Source organism: Balaenoptera ricei, chromosome 14, assembly GCF_028023285.1.
Source record: "Balaenoptera ricei isolate mBalRic1 chromosome 14, mBalRic1.hap2, whole genome shotgun sequence".
Lineage (NCBI taxonomy): Eukaryota > Metazoa > Chordata > Mammalia > Artiodactyla > Balaenopteridae > Balaenoptera > Balaenoptera ricei.
The window spans coordinates 19,435,429-19,458,654 of record NC_082652.1 but is presented as its reverse complement, the minus strand read 5'-3'; the positions used below and the strand labels follow the sequence as shown (position 1 = coordinate 19,458,654).

At 41.5% G+C, this 23,226-nt stretch overlaps 1 protein-coding gene across 2 annotated transcripts in view; it reads right to left on the bottom strand.

Annotated features, from left to right (window-relative positions):
- The window catches only part of CORO1C (coronin 1C), an 81,004-nt gene that overhangs the window by 5,324 nt on the left and 52,454 nt on the right, over positions 1-23,226 (bottom strand). For both annotated transcript variants that reach the window (XM_059894287.1, XM_059894288.1), the window contains exons 4-7: positions 6,097-6,226; positions 3,008-3,189; positions 1,710-1,829; positions 748-852 (exon numbers count right to left, since the gene is read on the bottom strand). In XM_059894287.1, coding sequence (XP_059750270.1) covers positions 748-852; positions 1,710-1,829; positions 3,008-3,189; positions 6,097-6,226 — 537 coding nt within the window. The remainder of the gene's footprint in view (positions 1-747; positions 853-1,709; positions 1,830-3,007; positions 3,190-6,096; positions 6,227-23,226) is intronic.

Sequence of the window (23,226 nt, the reverse complement as noted above, 5' to 3'; positions counted from 1 at the left end):
GTTTCAATGATGTAACTATCTAAAGCAATGGAAGACAAGCTAATCATACACTATTTGCTTTCTACATACTCACAGTAACTTTCCACCCAGTGTTAGTAACATCTGGGTAACAATGCAGTCTGTGGCAGCTGTTAACATCGCAAGCAAAATGACTTTCAAGGAAACAGACAAGATCTCAGTTTCTAAATAACTGACCTATAAAAATGTCAAGCAGGTCTGCAGCCCACCCCATCAACTGTGAACAGCAGTAAAACACCCCCAGCTTCATCCCCAGCAAGGGACTATCTGACAGGTTTGGGGAAGGGAAACACATCAACAGCTCCATTTGTATTAATTCATTTATTTCAACTACAAAAATTCTAAGGGAAATTGAGCCTACAGAAGAATAAGGAATACTGAGGTCTTTACCTTCTAAAATGAAGTAACAGTAATGATAATAAAGCTACCAACACTTTAGTTAGGCAGAAATCATCAGGCAGCAGGAAGGTGTCCTGAGTTCAGTGTGGGGTCTTCTTGTAACAACTGTCACCTCCTGACACTTGAGTCAGGCCATGTAATTGTTAAGGCCTGGGCCTTAACACTGAACTCCAGGAGCGAGAACCCTCTGGAGAGTCTCTGAGGCCCTCAAAAGCTTGTACCCACGGAGCACTATTCTCTATACAATTGCTCAACTACTAAATCTCTGAAGGATAAACTTTTCTTCCTACAGGATTAAATTTAAGATCAAACAGCAAAATTACTGTTTACCTTTCCACATAAGTAAATGATACTGGTGTCAGGGTCATAGAAAGGTAGCAACACCCCATTGCTAGTGTCCATTTCATGAAGAGCAATTGGTTCCTCCATATTTTTCTGGGAAAAAAAAAATACACACACACACACATTTTTAAAAGGTGAATTTTTATAAGATGATACATTTTTCATCCCTAATTAAGTTAGCCATTTCCCTAAAATAATGAAAGTTTAAACAATGCACATATGATATTCATACATGTAATTACCAATAGGAATACTAGATGAGATCCACCTCACTGAAAATTGTGTTGATTTGGCAACATAATTAATGCACACATCAGTGTGATCCCATGACAGAGATGAGAGCCTATCTCCTTTGTGACTGCTTTCTTTTTCAAAAGTACTTTTTTCTTATTACAAAAATAAACTCATGTTCTTTTAAAAATTAGAAGGTACAAGGAAAAACATAAAAATCATCCCATATTCTGTAATCCCACGGTCCAGTGGGGGGTAGAAACAATTACCATTTTGGCCTATTTCCTTCCAACATAGAAGCACACAAAGATTGGGATCATACCATATATGCAGTTCAGTACGTTTTTCCCACTTGTGCTGTCATGAACATTTTCCCAAGCATGACTATTTTGATTTAGACATTTGATCATGTTCTTTAGGAAATATTTTAACTAAGTTTAGAACTTATTTCCCAAGTCTAAAACACTGGATTCTTCACGCATTCTTTCTAAAATCTACAGTCAACATAGACTCCTTGGGAGTATCAAGAATGCATTTTTAAAATACATTCAGCAGTAAGTCTCCAGTGAGGATGAGAACTTCACATCCAACTTAAGACAAGCAGGAGTTCAGCAAACGACACTGAGAACCCTATCATCTACTGACCAACCCAAAGGCCCGCTCAGAGAAGAGAAAGCTCGAGGCTGGGGAAGGGGTGGCAGGGCTGGGAAGGGGCGTACCGGGTTCCAGAGGGCCAGCTGCCGCTCGCTCATGCGGCTGAAACCAGTGGTAAAGACGTTGCCGTCAGCCAGAAAGATGGCCCTCATGGGTCGGGCTCCTTCATGTGCTTTCTCCTTCTCCTGGGCGAGAGAGCAAAGAGGCAGCTTACACAGTCAGACTGCAGGAAGGAAAAGTGGGGGAGAGCGGGGGCTCAGACAGTGAACCCCGCCACCCCACATGCCACTCACGTCAAAGGTATGTGTGTGCGCGTGTGCACATACGTGCACGAGCGTGTCAGTACTGGCCACCTCCCCTCCCTGAAGGAGGAGGAAACAAAGCGACACCAAGGGATCTGGCCAAGGCCCCTCGGCTGGTGAGCGAGCAATCGCGCCAGGTCTGGACTGAAAGGCCGCAGTCCTTCCACCAGCCCCTGCCACCAACCCAAGTCCAGGCTCTGCAAAAACAAAACGCACGAAACGGCTCTGCCAAGCCTTTGTTTCTCAAGAGTATGATAATAACCTGAAGGTGGATAGTCACTACAGCATCTAGCAATTTCATAGGACAGAAGTCGAGTCTGGCTAACCCGTTCCTTAGCCTCATCTCTTCAGCGGGAGCCCACCAGCCCCACACCTTGGAAGGTTCTAGTGGAGAAAGCACGGGGTACGGGGCCTTGATAAGCACCAGCCATGCCTGTCACCCGACTCTTGAAAAATATCACCGGCCAAGAGCCGCCTTCTCAGAGAAGGGCCGTGACGAGGCACAGAGTGGGGTGAAAGTGAGGCACCTCTGGATTCAACACCTGCTGTGTCAACCTGACTAAAGGCCCGAGTGCCCATCTTTTGCCGTGATGTGTGATTCTGTGGAGGCCTAGCTCAGGTGGCAGAAACGGGGACGCTGAGCTGTGCAGAGAACCCATGGCATCTTGTCAGGCCCTTTAAAGACCGACTGGGGAGCAGGCGAGGGAATCAACAGATCCATCTGCAGTCTTAAGCCAGCATGCAGTAAACTCTGTGGGTTAGCTGCTCTAGACTTGCACATTCTTAAGCAAACTGATAAAAAAAACTTTGTTTCTTTGTGAGAAACGGTCGCCAAGTGAGAGGGAAGGCTTGGGTAAAAGCTAGAAATGCACAGCTCTGGAGAGAAGGGCAACTGGGAGACAGAAGCCTGGCCGAGACCTTTCTGATTCAGTTTGGCGTCTGCACACAGCAAGGGTCCACGGACTGGCAGTCCCAGCCCCTGCAGTCTGCCTTAAAACGCAGAAAGTTCTCACTCCCTAAAGCGCTACACATACTAGGGCTTTTGTCCTAAGAATACTTACAGCAACAATCTCCTGTTTCCTAGGATCGATTACTCTCACTTTCTTGTCTTTGGAGGCTGTGCAGATCAGACTGCCGTTCCGGTTCCAGCTCACGTTGTAAATCATGTCCGAATGTATATCGTCCAGGTTTAGAAGGGCTTCCCCCGTCCCCACGTTCCAGATGATGATGGTGTTATCACAGCCTGAAAGCAAGCAGAACCACACCCCTCAGGGATGAGAAACGCCTGCACAACAACACATTTGTGAAAAATATCGATACAGATACAGGGAGGATAAACACACCTATGTATTGAAATGGAGATGCTAATTATAAGAAGCCTTACTTACTGGCAGTCAAAAACTGATGTGACCAAGAAAAAAAGAAATTTGTGTAAAAGAAACACATTAAAGGAAAAATACAGCTTGTGAAGTTTGGGCTCATGTGAAACAAACAAAAACACCAACCAAACAAACAAAAACAAAGAACAACAGGAAAATAGAACCCTATGTTTTTTTTAAGAGTTAACTGGGCTGGTGGACCCTGAGTGATCTTAAGTTTCCTTTTCTAGTAAAACAAGCATCAGAACGAATACAGCTTCTTTCCTTTCCAGAGGAACTAAAAATAAAGGGTTTAAATGGTGGTTTAGGAGGCTCAAGACAAAGATTGGACAGCAGGTTATTCCCATCAACCATGCTGTTGAGACAGGGTCTTGCACAAAAGCATGTAAATTACAAGTGAAGGGAAATGCCTAGCCATCTGCTCACAGCAGATCTTTATCTTTAAGAGCGGAGAAAAATAGGCCAAGACTGGCCTGATTTGAGAAGCACAAACTGTCGTCAAGTAGGCACGTGAATTCAGAACCTGATCCGCAAAGAGGCCACAGGTCCACTGAGCCACAGCCCCTCAGCTCTTCAGCTCCATCCTCCCTTCCCTCCAGGCTCGGCCCCAAGTCCCTGAGGCCCCTTTAAAAAGAGGCACCATTTGCTGCTTCCAGGACATTAGCTCAAGGATGAAGCAAAATAAGGGATGGACATCCTGAAGATGGATTCTTGTCAATAAGCCAATTCTGCAAGCACTTAGAAAAATTAGCCACTAATAACCAGGACACCTAAGTTACCTAGGGTCAGAAATAGGAAATGGGTGAAAAAAACTGTACGACTGACAGTATAAAAAGTTGGAGCTAAACTCTGCGATGGAGATTTGACCCATCCTCTGCCTCGTTCATCATAGGCAAATGAGTAACTTCAGCCACTGTGGATGGATCACATAGTCTTAAACTATGCAAAACTATGCACAACGCTGCAATCAACCATTCTCTGCGTGTAAAAGGGAGACTGGGCTCAGTCTGCTGATGATACCCTAGATTTGACCTCGATGAGGCGGGCAGTAGGGTATTTTCCATGAGGGAATTCCACCTTTGGAATTGTTTTCTCTCCTTATCAGACTGAGGTTCTGAGTAGAACACTGGAACGCTTCCCAGTTATAGTCAATTGTGATTTTAAAACAGAGAGTCTTGGGCTTCCCTGGTGGCGCAGTGGTTGAGAATCTGCCTGCTAATGCAGGGGACGCGGGTTCGAGCCCTGATCTGGGAAGATCCCACATGCCACGGAGCAATGAAGCCCGTGAGCCACAACTACTGAGCCTGCGCGTCTGGAGCCTGTGCTCCGCAACAAGAGAGGCCGCGATGGTGAGAGGCCCGCGCACCGCGATGAGGAGTGGCCCCCGCTTGTCGCAACTGGAGAAAGCCCTCGCACAGAAACGAAGACCCAACACAGCCAAAAATAAAAATTAATTAATTAATTAAAAAAAAAAAAAAAAAGTCTTACTTTTTTTTTTTAAAGTAGTTCTTGGTTTCAATAGGTACCAGGCATTAGATTTTTAACTCACTATGTCACATATACCTTTCATACCCAGTTAAAAACTGAACTGCTCCTCTCCTTTTTACTGGTGAGGAGAAAGATCTTTAAAATTCTACCACTAACATTAGCACTGCTTTTTTTATAAGCCAATCTTATTAAGGCATAGTTTGCGTGCAATACAATGCACCCATTTGAAGTATACATTGGTTAAGTTTTGATACATGTACATATGCATGTAGCCATCATCACAGTCAAGATCAACATTTCCATCACCCCACAAAGCTCCTTCCTGTCCTTTGTATTGCTTCTATAAAAGCAGATAACATCTCAGATTTTAGACAAAGAAAAAGATTTCTTTAAGATGAAACTTGGAAACTACACAAGTGGGAAACCAATAGGAACACTAGGACTTGGTCACAAGGGTTCACTGCAGTGCTGTTTAACAGTGAAAAATCGGAAACAACCTCAATGTCCAAAAATAGGGGACTGACTAAATAAACAGAGGTATTCAGACAATGGACTATTAATGGAGTCATTAAAAATATCATACAACATGTAATGGCACCTGAGAAGGACCACAGTGTACCAGAAAGTGCAGAAAGCAGGTCACATGTAAAGTGTCTGAACCCATCTTTGTATGTAAAATTGTTTATGGGCACAGAAATATCTCTGGAAAGAAACATCAAAAGGGTAATAATGCTGTTTCCTCTGGGTGGTGGGACTGTAAATGAGTTTTCTTCTCTCCCTTTTGTTTATATGTATCTCCACAGTGTACACGGACTGCAAGTGCAAGGAGAAAGGTGAAAGTATTTTTTAAAAGGAAGGAGGGTATTTGACGAACAGGATCACCCCAAAGTTGGCGGCAACACCAAAGCTGGAACCCAGGGCTCCTGGCTCCCACTCGGGCTCCTTCTACTACATCAGAAATAACTACAACTGAGGGCCATGGAGGCACGGAGGGCCCCAGCAGGAACCACGACTCTGCTGAAATGTGATTATATAAGTAAGCATGTGTCTGTTCCTAATTCTAGGCAGGAAGTCCACAGCTTCCACTGGCTTTGCCCAAGTGGCCTCGACACACACACATGCACACGGGTGCCGGGGAAGTCCCACATTTAGGCACCCTGTCGTGGGTTCCAATGACCTGCTTCACAACTGCCAGCACAGTCAGCACGCGTCTGCTGCTCCCTCCACACAGAGGCCGCAAGAAGCGAGGGCAAGGGGAAAGCAGAGGCCAGCTCGGCTCCTACCTGCACTGAGAAGCACGTTGCGGGCCGTCGGGTGCCAGGCCACGATGCCGACTCTCTTTGAGTGGCCTTCTAAAATGACCACGGGCTCAGTCAGGGAAAGGGTGAGTCCGTTTTCTGGGATCTGCCATACCTGTTGGCAAAGGAAGAAAGGTCATCCACATGAAAGCGGTCGGCTTCTGTTACCACATTTACTGTGACCATCCAGTGTGAAGCCTTGCTCTGCATAAACAGAACATACAGTGGTCTTTGGATGAAAGGCAGAATGTGGTGAAACACGTACAGCTGTTTTTCAAATGCAGTACGAGAGCAAAGAGCAGAATATCCCTAAGGTCTAAAAATGTTAGACCTCTCTGCTTTTATTTACTGTTAGTAGAGATCTTATTTTAAATTCCCTGTTAAGTTCAAAACTCTCCAGTTAGAAGCATACCAAAAAATTGAAAGAAAAATACAAAATGACTGAAGCACCCATGAAGAGACGCATTGGAGTGAAAACCCCTAGCTAAGTCCATGATTCTTGAGGGGAAAGCAAACTCCATCCACCAAACCTTCTTGGGGGGTGGCGCAGTTTTTCAAACATCATATTTTCTATAATTTTACATTGAGAAAATGAAAAGATACCTAATAGCTTTGTAACATGTACTAAAGAAATCTTCTTACAAAAGAAAAACATTAATTGGACTTCATCAAAATTTAAAACTTTTGTGTTTCAAAGAACACTATCAAGAAAGTGACAAGACAACCCACAGAATGAGAGAAAATAATTTGCAAGTCATATATCTATCCGAAAAGGGAATTTTATCTAGAATATTTAAAGAACTCTTACAACTCAACAATAAAAGGAAAATAACCAAATTTTTTAAATGAGCAAGGAATCTAGATGTTTCTTCAAAGAAGATATATGAACAGCAAAAAAACACATGAAGAGCTGCCCAACGTTATTAGCCGTCAGGGAAGTGCACATCGAAACCACAAGAAAATATCACTTCATATCCACTAGGAGTTTGGAATCAAAAAGACAGATAACAACAAGCATTGGCAAGGGTATAGAGAATTCAGAGCCCTCATACACTGCTGGTGGGAATGAAAAACAGTGCAGCCGCTTTGGGCAACAGTTTGGAAGTTCCTCAAATGATCAAACAGAGTTACCTATGACCCAGCAATTCCACTCCTAGGTACCTACCCAAGAGAAATGAAAATATATGTCCACACTAAAACCTGTACACAAATTTTGTAGCAGCATTATTCATAACAGCCAAAAGGTGGAAACAACCCAAATGTCCAGCAACTGATAAATGGATACACAAAATGTGATACGTGAAGGAATATATGACCACAGAAAGGGATTAAGTACTGACACACGCTACAACATGGATGAAGCTTGATAATGTTAGGTTAAGTAAAGAAGCCAGTGAGGACAGTCCACATATTGTAGGATTCATGTATAGGAGATGTCCAGAAAGGAAAATCTATAGAGACAGAGAATAGATTAGTGGTTGCTTAGTGCTGGGGGTGGGGGAGGGGTGCAATAGGTAAAGAATATGGGGTTTCTTTCTTTGTGGGGGGTTCTTTTTGAGGTGGTGAAAACATTCTAAAATTGTCTGTGGTGATGGTGGTACATATCTATGAATATACTAAAGACCACTGAATTGTACACTTTAAATGGGTAAGCTGTATGTGAATTATACCTCAATAAAGCTGTTAAAACCAGATATTAAGTAACATTTAAGTTTGTGAACAGGCTAAAGTTTAAAACAATTATCTTCTTCTGTATGAAGATTAAAGTGAGTAAATCTTCTACCAAAAAAGATCTTATGGAACTAGTTCATAACAAATTTAGAACTTGCCAAGTGGGAAAAAATCATACTCAACAGTAGAACAAGTGAGAAACAGAATTTTCCTTTGTTGGGGATTTTTAAGGAGGAGACAAACAACTGTCTGTTTTCAGCTGCTTGGTGGAAGGCAGAGTCTGAATTAGGAGTGGTTAAGGTTCAGCTCGGTTCTGTTGTCCTGAAAAAAATCAGAACAAAAATGTTGCCAGTCTGAGGACTGCAGGAAAGTCGTGAATTAAATGATCATTCATAAACCTGCCTTCTGAGGGCATAAGTTTACGACGTCACCTAATTTCCCCTGCACGCTCATCATTCAGCAGATTTTAAACACGGCAGATATGAACAAGCATGGAAGGCAAAGGGAACCTACCTTGCCTCCCGCAGCCCCTCACCCAGACCACTGCCTCTCTCCACCAACATAACAGACTCTGAGTGTGGGCATCTGTTACCCTCCAGAGCTATCTGTTTGCTTTCACCTATTTTTATTCAAGGGTTTATGCACAGTAAAACAGCTTCCACGTTGAACTTGGCTTATTTGAATGTAAAGCAGGACTGAAACTGTGAATAGAAGGAACAGAAAACAACTACTGGTTTAATCAAAGCACGAAGTCGGCAGAGAAACAATTATGAAACGAGACTTCAGAGACTCAACAGGAAATGCATTTTGCAAGATGAATTCCGGCTCAGGCTTAGGACGGAAAGCGTGGTAATTCCACCTGCCGTCTCCAGGGGGCACTGTGACCACGGGCTGCTGGGTTTTCCCACAAGGATCGTAAAACCTTCACTGCCTGAATGACGGAGATTAAGCAGTGCGTTTTCTAAATCCCTAATGAGGCGTGGAGTGATGGGAGGCTTTGGATATAAGCAGCATTTCCTGTCTTAAACATGAGAGCTCATAATGGGACTTCATCTTTTCCTTTCTCTAGCTTCTTCATCCATCTTTTCCTTGGATGGCGAGGAGATGTTAATGATGGAACAAAACGTTTATTATATAATTTTAAAAATGAGGAAACTCTCTGTCTCTTTCTTTATCTCACTTTTGGCAGGTTCCACGGTTCCCTCAACGAGGCTTATGTATTTCATCCAGGCACCTAACCCATCTCACTACCTCGGTTACTCACTTGTGCAGCACTTTTCTTGAGTAGCCACCGTAATGCAGGCCCATCACCAGGCAAGTGGGGAAGGACAACTAAACCCAGGTCCCGCTCTCGAAGGGTTTACGGTCTAACAAAGCAGAGCTGTCTATGAGGCCGAAAGTCAAAAAGACAGCAAAGACAAGCAGATGGATGGAGCATAGGCTCTGGAGCCAAACGGACTCTGGTTCAAATCCTGCCCGGGCCTTTTACTGTGATGGTCCTGGGCAAACAGTTCAACATCACTGCACAGGGAAGCATCAGTATCTGTGCTTTCTAGGGCTGCTGTGAGGACTGAGTTAAGAAAGTCCTGGAATAGTGCCTGGCACACAGTCAGTGCCCCCAGTACGGTGCAGGGGTGAAGAATATCCTGATTCTGCTATGTATCAGCTGTATAACCTTGGGGACATTCACCTATCTGGGCCTTGAGTTTCCTCGTCAATAAAATGGGAATAATAATGAACCTGCCTTCACTGGGGTTGTCTGGTGACCAATGTGGTAACATGAATCTAAAGCACTTAGATGGGACTTCCGTGGTGGTGCAGTGATTAAGAATCCGCTTGCCAATGCAGGGGACACGGGTTCAAGTCCGGGAAGATCCCACATGCCGCAGAGCAGCTAAGCCCATGCACCACAACTACTGAGCCTGTGCTCTAGAGCCCGCGAGCCACAACTACTGAAGCCTGCGTGCCTAGAGCCCGTGCTCTGCAACAAGAGAAGCCACCGTAATGAGAAGCCCGCGAACCACAACGAAGAGTAGCCCCCAATCGCCGCAACTAGAGAAAGCCTGCATGCAGGAACGAAGACCCAAAACAGCCATAAATAAATAAATAAATAAATTTATAAAGAAAAAAAGAGATGGAAGGGGAGAAGGAAGGAAGGAAATCAAGGATCCAGTTTCAAAATAAAAAACAGATGCAGAGAACAATTTTCTAAAGAGCTGATGCTCCAAAGAGGCTGGCTGAGGGGCTGACAGGGAAAAGTCACCAGAGTAAGAAAGATAACAACAGCATGAGGATTCCCAGAGGCAGGGGAGAGTGACCAGAAAAGCCTGTACGATGAAACGCAAAGACAGTGGCACTCCGGCCTCTGTGGGGAGAAAGGCGGCCTGTGGGGAAGGGCCGGCACATCTGTAAGTCCTTCCACACGAAGCAGACACAGCCCTGCTTCGGGCCTGCTGGCCCTGCTCGCAGGCCTGTCGGTACGCGCCTCTCTGCCCTCTGTAGGGCTCTCTGCTGCAGCCGGCAACGGCCTTCCAGTTTGGACTGGAGAGGTTGCAGAAGTCCCATTCAGTCCCTGTTTAGTTTTCTTGTGCATAACCTGGGATGCAGCCTGGTGTGGTGGAAAGGATGCTGGCCTGGAGCATCAGAAGACACGGTCTCCACCAGAGCTGGGACACTGACTGGATGTGTCAGCACTAAGAAGGGGCCTCACTTCCGGGAGCCTCGATTTCCTCGTTCCATACGGGGGACAGCAGCGGCTCTGCTCCTCAGGGGTAAATGCAAAGGTCAAATGAGCTGATACATTCTGCACCCCCAAGCACTACCCGAATGTGAACTACTGCAAACGGGGTGACCTTTGACAAAACTGTCACCCCCTGGGCCTGTGTTTCCTGAGTGGTAAAATGGGACACACTCCTGCCTCACTGTGCTGTTAACAATGGTTAAATATAATCACCACATAAAGGCTTAAAACAGTGCTTGGCAAAAAAAGGATCTACTATATGTTCATGATTATTTTTCTTGCTGGAACTGTAACCCCTATGACCCCAACATGTAATTTTAAGTCTGGACAGCAGGATTCTATGGAATGAAATTAATTTGTCTTCAAATTAATTCAGCCCTGTACCCAACTGCAGGGCTGTTTATATCCAAGATATCATATGTGTGAAAGCTCCAGTTCATGCCCGGGCCAATTAGCACAAATGAGATCGGCTCTGATTTCCAGGCTGGTCCGTCAGCTTCTCTCTGTTCCATGGCTGCGGCTAGGACTCTCATACCACTTGGCTCTTCCAAAAACATATGCGGTGAGTAGAGAGGAAAAGTGGCATCAAACACCCTCTGCTGTGCCCTGAGTGGGCATCTCAGCACGGCAGCACTACAAGCTATCCCCTCTCCTCCTGATTTTTTTCTTTTCTTTTCTTTTTTTTAAAATAACACTGTGTATTCCTGGAATTTTCTATGTGGACAACACATTACTATGGCAATGTTTTGTCTTGTTTTGCTTTGAAAGAAAGGAAAAAAACCATAATTAGTCTCTAGGGCTTCCAGATGAAAAAGTGAATCAATCGGTGAAAACCCAACATGGTTCTGGAAAAAACAACTTTAAGCATCCATTCAGGAATGACTATATCACTGGCATCCTTTTCCCATGTGAATTTCTAAATATGGGAAAAGGACAGCTCAAGAGAACAGTTCTAACAAGAAAAAAAGCGAGGAAAGTTAAGAAACGTGGGTTTCTCTCAAGTAATCATTTTAAAGTACATTTATTTGATAGTTTTATTTCTCAAACACAGCGCAAATTTAAAGCAAACACAAAGTGTTTCCAGACACTGCCTCCCTGTTTTAATCACCCATCGTGAACTTGCTACCAGGTTAGGCACTAGAGTTACAGCAATAAAAAGGGCTATTCCCCCAAAAAGCCGCATTTTTAAAATGTAGGGAAAACCAATTCCAAAGGCAGAATGAAGGAAAGAGCTGATCTAAAGAGACAGGGAGAGTCTGAGATTCTGCAGCAGCTGCAGAGCAGCAAACCCCCTGCAGAAGCCACTGATCCAACACCCCAAGGGGCAGGACGCAGAGAGTCAGGACATTCCTAAATGAACCATGACGCTGAGAACAACATTGGTTTTGAGAAAATCAAGAAGTGAGAGTTGGGTTCCGACGTGCCAAGGTTATAATATCCACTTGGCCAATGGCCCAGATGCAATCTGTACAGAATGGAAATAACAAGAAGTCCTGCTGAACGACTGAGTAGGACCAGAGTCCTGGGGAATGCGCTCCCATCACCAGCCACATCACTTCTACCTTTATTTCAAGGCAAAAAGTGCAATAGGAAAATTTACAACAGAAGCAAAAATGGGTAAAATAGGGAGTTTATCTTTGTTGATTTCCACAGGAGTTTAAGACTGATTTGAGAAAAGGGAAAAGTGTCCATTTAAACTTCATCATTTGGGACCAATCAGAACATCTAGGTAAAGGCAAATAAGACGCTCCTCCTGCAAGATCTTTCCCTCTCCTAGACTCTGGAAGAACCAGTCAGGCAGCGCCACTGTCTGAATTCGCCAGTTTTTGCATCTGTGTTTGCAGATAAGGGACAGTGTTGAATCAACATCATTCCCTAAACTTACCTTGCCTGCTCTTTTATTTCATTTTATTTATTTATTTATTTTTGGCCGCACCACTCAGCTTGTGGGATCTTAGTTCCCTCACCAGGGATTGAACCCGGGCCCTCAGCAGTGAAAGCGCAGAGTCCTAACCACTGGTCCGCCAGGGAATTCCCCTTGGCTGCCCTTTGTATTATTTAAACACTGTTATTTTCTGAGCGCTAAAATTTTCCCAAGTAAAATACTTAACAGCTACAATCTTTGAAACTCTCTGTGAGGAGAGATAGAGAAAAGAACTCACAGTACCAAAAGTCTGGAAAACCTAGGAGCAGAGTACAGTTTCTGGGAAGAGGGTTTATATCATTGCTATCTGCTCATACAAAACACCACTTCAAAAGTAGTACACCAGGACTTCCCTGGCGGTCCAGTGGTTAAGACTCCGTGCGTCCACCGCAGGGGGCACAGGTCCGATCCCTGGTTGGGGAACTAAGATCCCACACCACATGCCAAGCAACGCGGCCAAACAACAGAAAAAAAAAAAAAAAGGTAGTACACCAAAGGCAAACCATGCCAATATAATCTACTTTTCGTCTGCTTAAAGAAGCCATCTCTAAAAGATGGATGAATGTACCATAAGGCTGGCATTCCCTCTCTAAAACTGCAATCAATGTAACATGACTGCCACAGAATCAATTCTCACACAGTGAATAAATCACTGCTTAAATGCAGAGGACATAATGGAATTATACTATAAATTCAAAAAGTGTTTTTTTTTAATTAAGATAATCATTTTACAGTTCATTTGATAAATTGGTTCTACTGTGTTTTTTTCTACTAAATTATTTGCTAAAGATATTCTTACTACCATGAATCCACTATAAGTATATATCAAAGCTCACTGTAAAAAACAGTAACTCATTATACTTCCTTGATCCTCTCAATTGGCTTGTTTATTTCATTTAGTTTTTTAAGCATGTAAGGCAACGGAGGCTGAGAGCATTTAAGTGACCTGGGCTTATCTCAGCATCCTTTCTCTACTGGAGCTGGGCCTTGATATCCATCTACACTTGCAGGTCCTGGGCTATTATTACCAGGAGGCTACACTTGGGAAACTACAGAGAACTTTTCTGCTTTTTTTTTTTTTTTTTTAATTAATAATGTTGCTGTTTGAAATCATTTGATTTGTTGTACACTGGTCTTTCATCTTCAGCAGAACAAAGGGGAAAATGAGGTATTAAGAAGCAGGTGGGGAGAGGGCATACAGCAGAAGCAATAAGAACTACAATTCTGCAGCCTGTGGAAGGAAAGACCACATTCACAGAAAGACAGACAAAATGAAAAGGCAGAGGACTTCGTACCAGATGAGGGAACAAGATAAAACCCCAGAAAAACAACTAAATGAAGTGGAGATAGGCAACCTTCCAGAAAAAGAATTCAGAATAATGATAGTGAACATGATCCAGGACCTTGGAAAAAGAATGCAGGCAAAGATCAAGAAGATACAAGAAATGTTTAACAAAGACCTAGAAGAATTAAAGAACAAACATCTAGAAGAATTAAAGAACAAACACACAGATATGAACAATATAATAACTGAAATGAAAAATACACTAGAAGGAATCAATAGCAGAACAACTGAGGCAGAAGAACAGATAAGTGATCTGGAAGACAGAATGGTGGAATTGACTGCCATGGAACAGAATAAAGAAAAAAGAATGAAAAGAAATGAAGACAGCCTACGAGACCTCTGGGACAACATTAAATGCAACAACATTCGCATTATAGGGGTCCCAGAAGGAGAAGAGAGAGAGAAAGGACCAGAGAAAATATTTGAAGAGATTATAGTCGAAAACTTCCCTAACGTGGGAAAGGAAATAGCCACCCAAGTCCAGGAAGCACAGAGTCCCAGGCAGGAGAAACCCAAGGAAAAACACGCCGAGACACATAGTAATCAAATTGACAAAAATTAAAGACAAAAATTATTGAAAACAACAAGGGAAAAATGACAAATAACACACAAGGGAACTCTCATAAGGTTAACAGGTGATTTCTCAGCAGAAACTCTACAAGCCAGAAGGGGGTGGCATGATATATTTAAAGTGATGAAAGGGAAGAACCTACAACCAAGATTACTCTACCTGGCAAGGATCTCATTCAGATTTGACGGAGAAATCAAAAGCTTTACAGACAAGCAAAAGCTAAGAGAATTCAGCACCACCAAACCAGCTCTACAACAAATGCTAAAGGAACTTCTCTAAGTGGGAAACACGAGAGAAGAAAAGGATCTACAAAAACAAACCCATAACAATTAAGAAAATGGTAATAGGAACATACATATCGATAATTACCTTAAACGTGAATGGATTAAATGCTCCAACCAAAAGATGTAGGCTCGCTGAATGGATACAAATACAAGACCCATATATATGTTGTCTACAACAGACCTACTTCAGACCTAGGGACACATACAGACTGAAAGTGAGGGAATGGAAAAAGATATTCCATGCAAATGGAAATCAAAAGAAAGCTGGAGTAGCAATACTCATTATCAGATAAAATAGACTTTAAAATAAAGAATGTTACAAGAAACAAGGAAGGACACTACGTAATGCTCAAAGGATCAATCCAAGAAGAAGATATAACAATTATAAATATATATGCACCCAACATAGGAGCACCTCAAGACATAAGGCAACTGCTAACAGATATAAAAGAGGAAATTGACAGTAACACAATAAGTGGGGGACTTTAACACTTCACTTACACCAATGGACAGATCATCCAGACAGAAAATTAATAAGGAAACACAAGCTTTAAATGACACAACAGACCAGATAGATTTAATTGATATTTATAGGACATTCCATCCAAAAACAGCAGATTACACGTTCTTCTCAAGTGCACACGGAACATTCTCCAGGATAGATTAGATCACATCTTGGGTCACAAATCAAGCCTCAGTAAATTTAAGAAAACTGAAATCATATCAAGCATCTTTTCCAACCACAACACTATGAGATTAGAAATCAATTACAGGGGGCTTCCCTGGTGGCACAGTGGTTGAGAATCTGCCTGCCAATGCAGGGGACACAGGTTCGAGCCCTGGTCTGGGAAGATCCCACATGCCGCGGAGCAACTGGGCCCGTGAGCCACAACGACTGAGCCTGCGTGTCTGGAGCCTGTGCTCTGCAACAAGGGAGGCCGCGATAGTGAGGGGCCTGCGCACCGCGATGAAGAGTGGCCCCCGCTTGCCGCAACTAGAGAAAGCCCTCGCACAGCAACAAAGACCCAACACAGCCAAAAATAAATAAATAAATAAATAAATAAATAAATAAATTTTTAAAACATCTTAAAAAAAATCGATTACAGGGAAAAAACGTAAAAAACACAAACACGTGGAAGCTAAACAATACGTTACTAAATAACCAAGAGATCACTGAAGAAATCAAAGAGGAAATCAAAAAATACCTAGAGACAAATGACAACGAAAACACGATGATCCAAAATCTATGGGATGCAGCAAAAGCAGTTCTAAGAGGGAAGTTTACAGCAATACAATCCTACCTCAAGAAACAAGAAAAATCTCAAATAAACAATCTAAACTTACACCTAAAGGAGCTAGAGAAAGAAGAACAAACAAAACCCAAAGTTAGCAGAAGGAAAGAAATCATAAAAATCACAGCAGAAATAAATGAAATAGAAACAAAGAAAACAATAGCAAAGATCAATAAAACTAAAAGCTGGTTCTTTGAGAAGATAAACAAAACTGATAAACCATTAGCCAGACTCATCAAGAAAAAGAGGGAGAGGACTCCTATCAAAAAAATTAGAAATGAAAAAGGAGAAGTTACAACAGACACCACAGAAATACAAAGCATCATAAGAGACTACGACAAGCAACTCTATGCCAATAAAATGGACAACCTGGAAGAAATGCACAAATTCTTAGAAAGGTATAACCTTCCAAGACTGAACCAGGAAGAAGTAGGAAATATGAACAGACCAATCACAAGTAATGAAATTGAAACTGTGATTAAAAATCTTCCAACAAACAAAAGTCTAGGACCAGATGGCTTCACAGGTGAATTCTATCAAATATTTAGAGAAGAGCTAACACCCATCCTTCTCAAACTCTTCCAAAAAATTGCAGAGGAAGGTACACTCCCAAACTCATTCTGTGAGGCCACCATCACCTTGATACCAAAACCAGACAAAGATACTACAAACAACGAAAATTACAGACCAATATCACTGATGAATATAGATGCAAAAATCCTCAACAAAATACTAGCAAACAGAATCCAACAACACATTAAAAGGATCATACACCATGATCAAGTGGGGTTTATCCCAGGAATGCAAGGATTCTTCAATATACGCAAATCAATCAATGTGATATACCATATTAACAAATTGAAGGAGAAAAACCGTATGATCATCTCAATAGATGTAGAAAAAGCTTTTGACAAAATTCAACACCCATTTATGATAAAAACTCTCCAGAGAAAAGGGAACCCTCTTGCACTGTTGGTGGGAATGTAAATTGATACAGCCACTATGAAGAACAGTATGGAGCTTCCTTAAAAAACTAAAAATAGAACTACCATATGACCCAGCAATCCCACTACTGGGAATATACCCTGGGAAAACCATAATTCAAAAAGTCACATACCACAATGTTCACTGCAGCTCCATTTACAATAGCCAGGACATGGAAGCAACCTAAGTGTCCATCAACAGATGAATGGATAAAGATGTGGCACATATATACAATGGAATATTACTCAGCCATAAAAAGAAACGAAATTGAGTTATTTGTAGTGAGGTGGGCTGTCATACAGAGTGAAGTAAGTCAGAAAGAGAAAAACAAATACCATATGCTAACACATATATATGGAATCTTAAAAAAAAAAAAAGTTGCTGAAGAACCTAGGGGCAGGACAGGAATAAAGACACAGACATAGAGAATGGACTTGAGGACACAGGGAGTGGGAAGGGTAAGCTGGGATGAAGTGAGAGAGTGGCATGGACATATATACACTACCAGATGTAAAACAGATAGCTAGTGGGAAGCAGCCGCATAGCACAGGGAGATCAGCTCGGAGCTCTGTGACCACCTACAGGGGTGGGATAGGGAGAGTGGGAGGGAGACGTAAAAGAGGGAGGAGATATGGTGATATATGTATACGTATAGCTGATTCACTTTGTTATAAAGCAGAAACTAACACACCATTGTAAAGCAATTATACTCTAATAACGATGTTAAAAAAAATAATAATATTAAAAAAAACTCTCCAGAAAGTGGGCAGAGAGGGAACCTACCTCAACATAATAAAGGCCATATATGACAAACCCACAGCAAACATCATTCTCAATGGTGAAAAACTGAAAGCATTTCCTCTAAGATCAGGAACAAGACAAGAATGTCCACTCTCGCCACTATTATTCGACATAGTTTTGGAAGTCCTAGCCACGGCAATCAGAGAAGAAAAAGAAATAAAAGGAATAAAAATTGGAAAAGAAGAATTAAAACTGTCACTGTTTGCAAATGACATGATACTACACATAGAGAATCCTAAAGGTGCCACCAGAGAACTACTAGAGCTAATCAATGAATCTGGTAAAGTTGCAGGATACAAAATTAATGCACAGAAATCTCCTGCATTCCTATACACTAACAACGAAAGATCAGGAAGAGAAATGAAGGAAACAATCCATTCACCATTGCAACAAAAAGAATAAAAACCTAGGAATAAACCTACGTAAGGAGGTAAAAGACCTATACTCAGAAAACTATAAGACACTGATGAAAGAAATCAAAGATGACACAAACAGATGGAGAGATATACCATGTTCTTGGATTCCAAGAATCAATATCGTGAAAATGACTATACTACCCAAAGCAATCTACAGATTCAATGCAATCCCTATCAAATTACCAATGGCATTTTTTTACAGAACTAGAACAAAAAATCTTAAAATTTGTATGGAGACACAAAAGACCCTGAATAGCCAAAGCAGTCTTGAGGGAAAAAAACGGAGCTGGAGGAATCAGACTCCCTGACTTCAGACTATATTACAAAGCTACAGTAATCAAGACAATATGGTACGGGCACAAAAACAGAAATATAGATCAATGGAACAGGATAGAAAGCCCAGAGATAAGCCCATGCACCTATGGTCAACTAATCTATGACAAAGGAGGCAAGGATATACCATGGAGAAAAGATAGTCTCTTCAATAAGTGGTGCTGGGAAAACTGGACAGTTACATGTAAAAGAATGAAATTAGAACACTCCCTAACACCATACACAAATATAAACTCAAAATGGATTAGAGACCTAAATGTAAGACTGGACACTATAAAACTCTTAGAGGAAAACATAGGAAGAACACTCTTTAACATAAATCACAGAAAGATCTTTTTTGATCCACCTCCTAGAGTAATGGAAATAAAAACAAAAATAAACAAATGGGACCTAATGAAACTTCAAAGTTTTTGCACAGCAAAGGAAACTACAAACAAGACGAAAAGACAACCCTCAGAATGGGTGAAAATATTTGCAAACGAATCAACGGACAAAGAATTAATCTCCAAAATACATAAACAGCTCATGCAGCTCAATATTAAAAAAAACAACCAACCCAGTCAAAAAATGGGCAGAAGACCTAAATAGACATTTCTCCAAAGAAGACATACAGATGGCCAAGAAGCACATGAAAAGCTGCTCAACATCACTAATCATTAGAGAAATGCAAATCAAAACTACAATGAGGTATCACCTCACACCAGTTCGAATGGGCATCATCAGAAAATCTACAAACAACAAATGCTGGAGAGGGTGTGGAGAAAAGGGAACCCTCTTGCACTGTTGGTGGGAATGTAAATTGATATAGCCACTATGGAGAACAGTATGGCGGTTCCTTAAAAAGCTAAAAATAGAACTACCATATGACCCAGCAATCCCACTACTGGGCATATACCCAGAGAAAACCATAATTCAAACAGACACATGCACCCCAATGTTCATTGCAGCACTATTTACAATAGCCAGGACATGGAATCAACCTAAATGCCCACCAACAGATGAATGGATAAAGAAGATGTGGTACGTATATACAATAGAATATTACTCAGCCATAAAAAGGAAGAAAATTGGGTCATTTGTAGAGACGTGGATGGACCTAGAGACTGTCATACAGAGTGAAGTAAGTCAGAAAGAGAAAAACAAATATCATATATTAACGCATATATGTGGAACCTAGAAAAATGGTACAGATGAACTGGTTTGCAGGGCAGAAATAGAGACACAGATGTAGAGAACAAATGTAGGGACACCAAGCGGGGAAAGTGGCAGGGATGGGGGTGGTGGTGGGATGAATTGGGAGATTGGGATTGACATATATACACTAATATGTATAAAATAGATAACTAATAAGAACCTGCTGTATAAAAAATAAATAAAATTCAAAAATTAAAAAAAAAAAGAAGCACGTGGGGTAGAAGGTCAAATACTTCTTTAAATTTTTTTTTCAACTGCTGAGTTGTTAAAGCATTTTGTAATTACCCCAATAATAATAACAAATGATTTGGGGGACATTAAGTGATTAAAATATCAGCACCATAGTTAAGGGAGTGAAAAAAAAACTAGGAGGAAGATTTATCCCAAAGCATTATTTAATTTACAAAATGTTCACTCTGGTAATACCAATAAAAGGGCAACATCAGAGGATTCTGGGACGATGGTGGTGTCAGTGGCAGCACAGTTTTGGGATCTTCCCAAGTCCCTCAAGAAAAACACAGAGGAGGCAGATAACAAAACAAAAACACAGGGATAATATATACACAAAACTAGGTGATAACCCAAATGCAAGTGTGTGGAGGAAAACCACCAACAGCCACACAACCCGTGTGTTGTCGGCCTCTGTGCGAAAAAAATCATGGGGCAGCAATGCAGTGCCCCACAGATCTGAGAAGAGCAGGCCAATATGAGGTCACAACGGAAACGGGAAGGGGCTTTGCCTTCTCCAACAGCAGGTGAGAACAGGGACCTGAAACGAAAAAGGTATGAAGGGGCTGGAGAAATCTAAACCTCAATACCCTAGAAACCAACCAGAGAGGACTCCCTTCTGAGACAGGCCCACACTGAGTGGAAATTCCAAGAAATGGAATCAAATCTGAGCAGGACAGAAATAAGATGGACAAAGGAATCAGAAAGACCAAAAAAAAAGCAGGTCAGGAAATCTGACAGCAAGCCACCATGTTTCTGAACACTACCTGAAAAGGACAGAAGAGGGAGCTCTGTGAAGTTAGAACAGCTTTATGAACCAAGCCAGCTTCTGAAAGCTCAGGAAAACTAAATTCACATAAAAATAAGAGAGGGAGGAAAAAAAAAAAAATCCAGCCTCCAAAATTACTATGAGAAAAAAAGAGAATACATCCCTGCAGACAGTACAAGAATGCTAACAAGACCAGCTCCAAAGAAAGATAAAAACTATCACACACATTTCCAAGGACATTATTAAGAAAACAATACAAGACAGGAAACATTATAAATCAGAACTTGAAAAACTCAAAAGTAAGGCGGCGGAAATCAAGAAAAAAATTAGAAATAAAAGGAAAAGTACTTTAGAAACGAAGACTAACAAAGAAACTAAGAGCAAATAAACATAAATAATGTCCCCAAAGAAATAAAAGGTAAAAAGCAGAAAAATTTTAGCCTAAAAGAAATGAGTGAGAAAAAAGGTTTGGAGAGAAACTGACAAATATCGAAGATAGGTAAATAAGATAAAGCATTTGGATAACAGGAGTCCCTGAAGGGAAAAACCAAAGCAAAGGAACAGAACAAATACTGAAGACTCTAAGTCAAGAAAACTTAGGGGCGGGGTGGGGGTGGGGTGGTGGTGGAGGATCGGAGGTGCGAAACACCTGAAACCATATATTGAAAGAGCACATCACACACAGAAATACCAACTCAGAATAGCCAACAATAGTCTAGTAAAATTACTACATTTTAAGAAAAAAAAATCTTATGAACATCTAGGCAAAAAGAACATATACTCTATAAGGAAAAGAAAATCAGATTTTTTCTGATCATCTGATTTTTTACAGCAACACTTTATGCCAAAAGAAAATGAAATATTTAGATACTCAAGGAAATACTGCAAGCCAAGAATTTTATATCCAGAAAAATTCACCTTTAAGTATAAAGGTCACAACAAGCTATTGTCAGTATAGAAGAACTTAGAGAATACAGTTCCCACGAGCCTTTCCTATTTGATTCCATCCCTTGGAACTGCTCCTCAGGGTGGGGCCCTGTCCCGGAAGGGAGCCCTCTCTGGTTGGTTTCCAGAGTACTGGGGTCTAGAATCTACCAGAGAAGGAGCTTCAGATGATCCAAGTGCCTTTTTTTTTTTTAAACTGCTTTCAGTAATCATAATGGTGGTGATACTCTTAGTATTTTTAGTGTGAGACTATCGTATGTATACTCTGAAAAAGCAAATGAGATAGATTAGGATATTCTAATTCATCCCGAACCCCTGAGAACCAGGATTCTTGGTGTGAAAGAAAGGAAACAGAGATGTATTGTTAAAGAAGTTAGGTAAAAACTATACAGTCCTGAATTTGAACTGGAAAGATTAAGACGAAGTCACAAGGTATTATATCTTTAAATATATATGTATATTCTAGCCAAATTTACTGCAAAGTCTTAAAAACAATGATCGCTACGGTAACAATGAGCATCCCTAAGCACTCAGAGAGTGATCTAGAAACTCCATTTTCCATTTTTCCATTTTCTGGTTAAAACAAACCAGAGCTTCTGAGAGAAGTGGCAGATTTGAGGTGTGGGGTCAGGGATGGGCCTGGGACACCTGGACATACCGAAGAGCAAGGAAGCAACAGAAACAAGTAGGGTCACTTCAGAAGGACTCAGGAACTGTGAAGAGGTTCCCATGAGCTTTGAGAAAAGAATTGTAATAGATCGAAATCCATTCAGTTCAAAATGAAATGAAAGGGGGAAAAAAATCTCCAAACAAAAAACTAATTGGTCACCTTCTGAGGAAGATAAAGAACCAATTCATTATTTTGAAAACTGGGTAAATAAAAGGAAAGAATCAAGCATTTACCCTGCTTTCCTATATGAACTATACTCCTGGGTAACTAAATAGTAGATAAGAGAGAGCATCACCTTAAAAATCTTACCAGCTGAAAACTGAAAACAAAATCATAGCATTTCATATCACCATTTTGAGACGCCCTAATGAGTTGCTGGACCTAGGTGCTGGGCATCAATAACTGCACAAATCAAAAAAGAGCAAAAAAAACAGGCATCTTGACACCTCGTGCCTCCTGAGGGGAGACCAGAGCACGAGCTCTAGGCTTGTCAAAGGGATGGAATCTGAATCTAATCATGCTCTAGGATCCAGCTGCCAACTCACAGGGAATCTGAAAGACAGAGTAGCAGGTTGAACTGGACCACGAGGGTGCAATCAGCAAACTCTGGACTTCTGGAAGCAACAGGTCAAACATCAGGCTTCTTCAACAAGAAAAGGATGGAGGAGGAACCTGTAGATTAGGAAAGACTTAAAAGGCATATCAAGTTTTTAAAACTTGGAAGACTAAGCTCTAGCTTCTAGAGATGCACACTTGAGTGATTAAAACCACAAAGAAAGGCAAGGAAGTGAGTTTTACTGGTTACTTGGAGAGGGAGGGGTGGATGGGGACTGGGATGGGGCACAGGGAAGAGACTGAGAAGCCTGGGAAAGTTCCATTTCTTGACCTGGGTGGCAGTCACAGGGTGTTCACTCAGTAATAAATCTCCTAACTCAGTTCACTTTTTTT